The sequence below is a fragment of the Egretta garzetta genome, unplaced genomic scaffold (assembly GCF_000687185.1).
Source record: "Egretta garzetta isolate BGI_Z169 unplaced genomic scaffold, ASM68718v1 scaffold692, whole genome shotgun sequence".
Lineage (NCBI taxonomy): Eukaryota > Metazoa > Chordata > Aves > Pelecaniformes > Ardeidae > Egretta > Egretta garzetta.
Window position 1 is genome coordinate 688,408 of NW_009258787.1, and position 3,256 is coordinate 691,663.

The 3,256-nt window shown below is 64.0% G+C and overlaps 1 protein-coding gene across 1 annotated transcript in view; it reads left to right on the forward strand.

The window, feature by feature from the left end:
- LOC104135804 (electrogenic sodium bicarbonate cotransporter 1) overlaps positions 1-3,256 on the forward strand; it is a 25,229-nt gene that overhangs the window by 12,345 nt on the left and 9,628 nt on the right. Inside the window, 5 exon segments of the mRNA XM_035889197.1 lie at positions 15-168; positions 308-421; positions 994-1,155; positions 1,355-1,533; positions 1,787-1,859. Of these exon segments, the coding sequence (XP_035745090.1) occupies positions 15-168; positions 308-421; positions 994-1,155; positions 1,355-1,533; positions 1,787-1,859 (682 nt within the window).

A 3,256-nucleotide genomic window follows, 5' to 3' on the forward strand; every position in this document is an offset into this window, starting at 1 on the left:
CCGGGGCTGAGCAGGCCCCAGTGCCTGGGTCGCGGCGGGCCCCTCCTGGGGACCAGCTGCCAGTATGTGCCTGATGTCACCCTCATCTCCTTCCTGCTCTTCGGGGGCACCTTCCTCTCTTGCACCATCCTCAAGCGCTTCAGGAGCAGCCGCTACTTCCCTGCGGGGGTGAGCATCCTTCGAGCACCCTGGTGGCACAGCCACCCATCCTGGCAGTGGGGGACGGCTCTGGGTGCTGCGACCCAGGGGTGGTCCTGGGGCCGCCCCCCACCCTGTCCAGCCCAGGACAAGCCCTCTCCATCTGCAGGTGCGGAAGCTGGTGAGCGACTTCGCCATCATCCTGGCCATCCTCGCCTCCTGCGCTGTTGATGCCACCCTGGGCCTGGAGACACCCAAGCTCCTTGTCCCCCGCGAGCTAAAGGTGCTGGTGGGGTGGGCACAGCAGTGTCGGGGAATGGGTCTGTGCCCCCGCAGGGGCCATCCTGCCATGCCGCTGATGTCCTTCCCACCTCCGGGTCCAGCCCTGCAGGGACACGGGCTCTGCCCCAGCAAACAAGAAGGGCTTGAACCGCAGCCAATCCCACGCTTTATAAATAACCTGGCTCAGTCCCGGACTAACCATGTCATGGTACAGCTCACGCTGGAGCGAGAGCCACGAGCTCAAGTCCAGGCTTGGGCTCCTTGCCCTGGGTGTGGAGCGGGGCGGGAAGCACCTCAGAGCAGCCCATGCTCGCCGCCACCTCCTCGGTGATGCTGACCACCATCAGCGCCCAGTGCCACCCCCTCCGCCCCCTCCTGGGGACACGCGCCCAGCTCTTGGCTTGCAGTGCCCGGGAGCAACCCCCTGCTCCACCACAGCGGGGGTGTCCTTGGTGGGGGGGGGCTGGGGGGTCACACCGCCCAGCAGCACCCCCAGGACGAGTGAGGATGCTCCTCCTCTCCTGGGCACCCGGGGCTGGCCCTGTCACCAGCTGACCCTTCTGCTCTCGGCAGCCCACGAGCCCAGTGCGGGGCTGGATTATCTTCCCCTTCGGAGCCAACCCATGGTGGGTCTGCCTGGTGTCTGCGGTGCCTGCCGTCCTCGTCACCATCCTCATTTTCATGGACCAGCAGATCACGGCCGTCATCCTTAACCGCAGGGAGTACAAGCTGCAGGTGAGCAAGGGACAGGGGACGGGCAGGACCCGGCCAACAGGGAGGACCCAGGTCCCAGCTGCAGCCCGTGGACCAGGGGGCCAGCCAGGGGACAGCAGCACCCAAAACCAGCCAGCAAGGTGGGCAGACCCCGCTGCTGCCCCTCTGATGCTGCCGGGGGGATGGCTTGCCCCCCATCCCGCTGCCTCTCTCACTGCAGAAAGGAGCAGGCTTTCACCTGGACCTCCTCTGTGTCTCCCTCCTGATGGTCGTCACCTCCGTCACTGGCCTCCCCTGGTACGTCTCGGCCACCGTCATCTCCCTTGCACACATGGAGAGCCTGAGGAAAGAAAGTGCAACCTCGGCCCCTGGCGAGCACCCCGAGTTCCTGGGCATCAGGTATGAGAGGAGCCCGGATCCCGCGCCGGGGAACCCCCTGCCCGTGGCTGCGGAGCCAGGGGACAGGGCCATGCCCACGCTGGGCCAGCAGCCCCAGCTTTGGGGCTCTCTGTGTCTCCCTGGGGATGACACCAGTCCCCGTGGCCATCAAAGATGAAAAGAGCAGAGATGCTGGGGGCCGGGAGGGCAGGCGGGGGCTGTGGGCTCCCGAGGGACCCCGGGGCTCCTGCGACACCTGCGCTGCCACCCGCAGGGAGCAGAGGCTGACTGGCCTGGCCGTCTTCGTCCTGACGGGGGTCTCCGTCTTCATGGCACCCGTTCTCAAGGTACGGAACCTGGCTGCTGGATTTGGCCTCTTTCTCAAGGCGAGGGGGTGGCCATATCCCCCAAGGCCTCACCCCACTGTCCCTTATCCCACCGATCCATCGTGGGAAGCCTGACTGGCAGGTAGGGAGCTCTGTGCTGTGGGAAGGGGCTGGGCAGAAGGTTTGGCCTGAGCGCCGCAGGACGGCCAGCACCCCAGTGCCCTGCTGCCCTGGTCAGCTGGCCAGTGTCCCCGTGGGCACCAGGGACCCCTCTGCTCGCCAACACGCCCCACAACACTGACACACGGGGGGCCGAGCCCTCGCCTGTCACCGCTGCCACGTTAGGCAGTGTCCCCCCAGTGTGCCCCGGTCACATCTGGATTATGTGTGGGCAGGCAGAAGGTCCCTTTTCCTCCACCCCTGTCCTCGCCTCTGAGGATGGCTGTGTAAAGCCTTTGATGCGGTCCCCCACAACATTCTTACTTCCAAATTGGAAAGATATGGGATTGATGTATGGACTGTTCAATGGATCAGGAACTGCTGGATGGCTGTGTCCAAAGAGTTACAGTCAGTGGCTCAATGTCCAAGTGGAAACCAGTAATGAGTGGTGTCCCTCACCCTCCTGGGATCAATACGATGTAATATCTTCATCAGTGACACAGGCAGTGGAGCAAGCGCACCCTCGGCACATTTGCAGATGACACCAGGTTGAGTGGTGCGGTTGAGGGAAGGGATGCCACCCAGAGGGACCTTGGAGATCATGGGCCCGTGTGAACCTCATGAGGTTCAACAAAGCCAAGTGCAAGGTCCTGCAGCTGGGTGGGGGCAACCCCCAGTATCAATACAGTTTGGGGGATGAAAGGATTGGGAGCATCCCTGCGGAGATGGACTGGGGGTACTGGTGGGTGACAGACGGGACATGAGCCAGCAGCGTGCGCTCACAGCCTGGGAAGCCAAGCGTATCCCGGGCAGCATCCCCAGTGGCGTGGCCAGTGGGGCGAGGAGGGGATGCTCCTCTGCTCCGTGCCAGTGAGCTCCCCCCAGGAGCCCCGCGTCCAGCTCGGGGGTCCCCAGCACAGGACAGACAGGGAGTGGGGCAAGAGGGGGCCATGGAGATGGTCTGAGGGCTGGAGGAGCTCTGCTATGGAGAGAGGCTGGGAGAGGTGGGGGTGTTCAGCCTGGGGAGGAGAAGGCTCCGGGCAGACCCGATTGAGGCGTTTCAGTAATTAAAGGGGGCTCGTAAGAAAGGCGGGGAGAGACTTTCCTCCAGGGCCTGCAGTGACGGGACAAGGGGTAATGGTTTTAAACTGCAAGAGGGCAGGGTCAGGTGGGACATAGGGAAGAAATGTGTGACGATGAGGGGGGTGAGGCACTGGGACAGGTTGCCCAGGGAAGTTGTGGATGGCCCATCCCTGGAA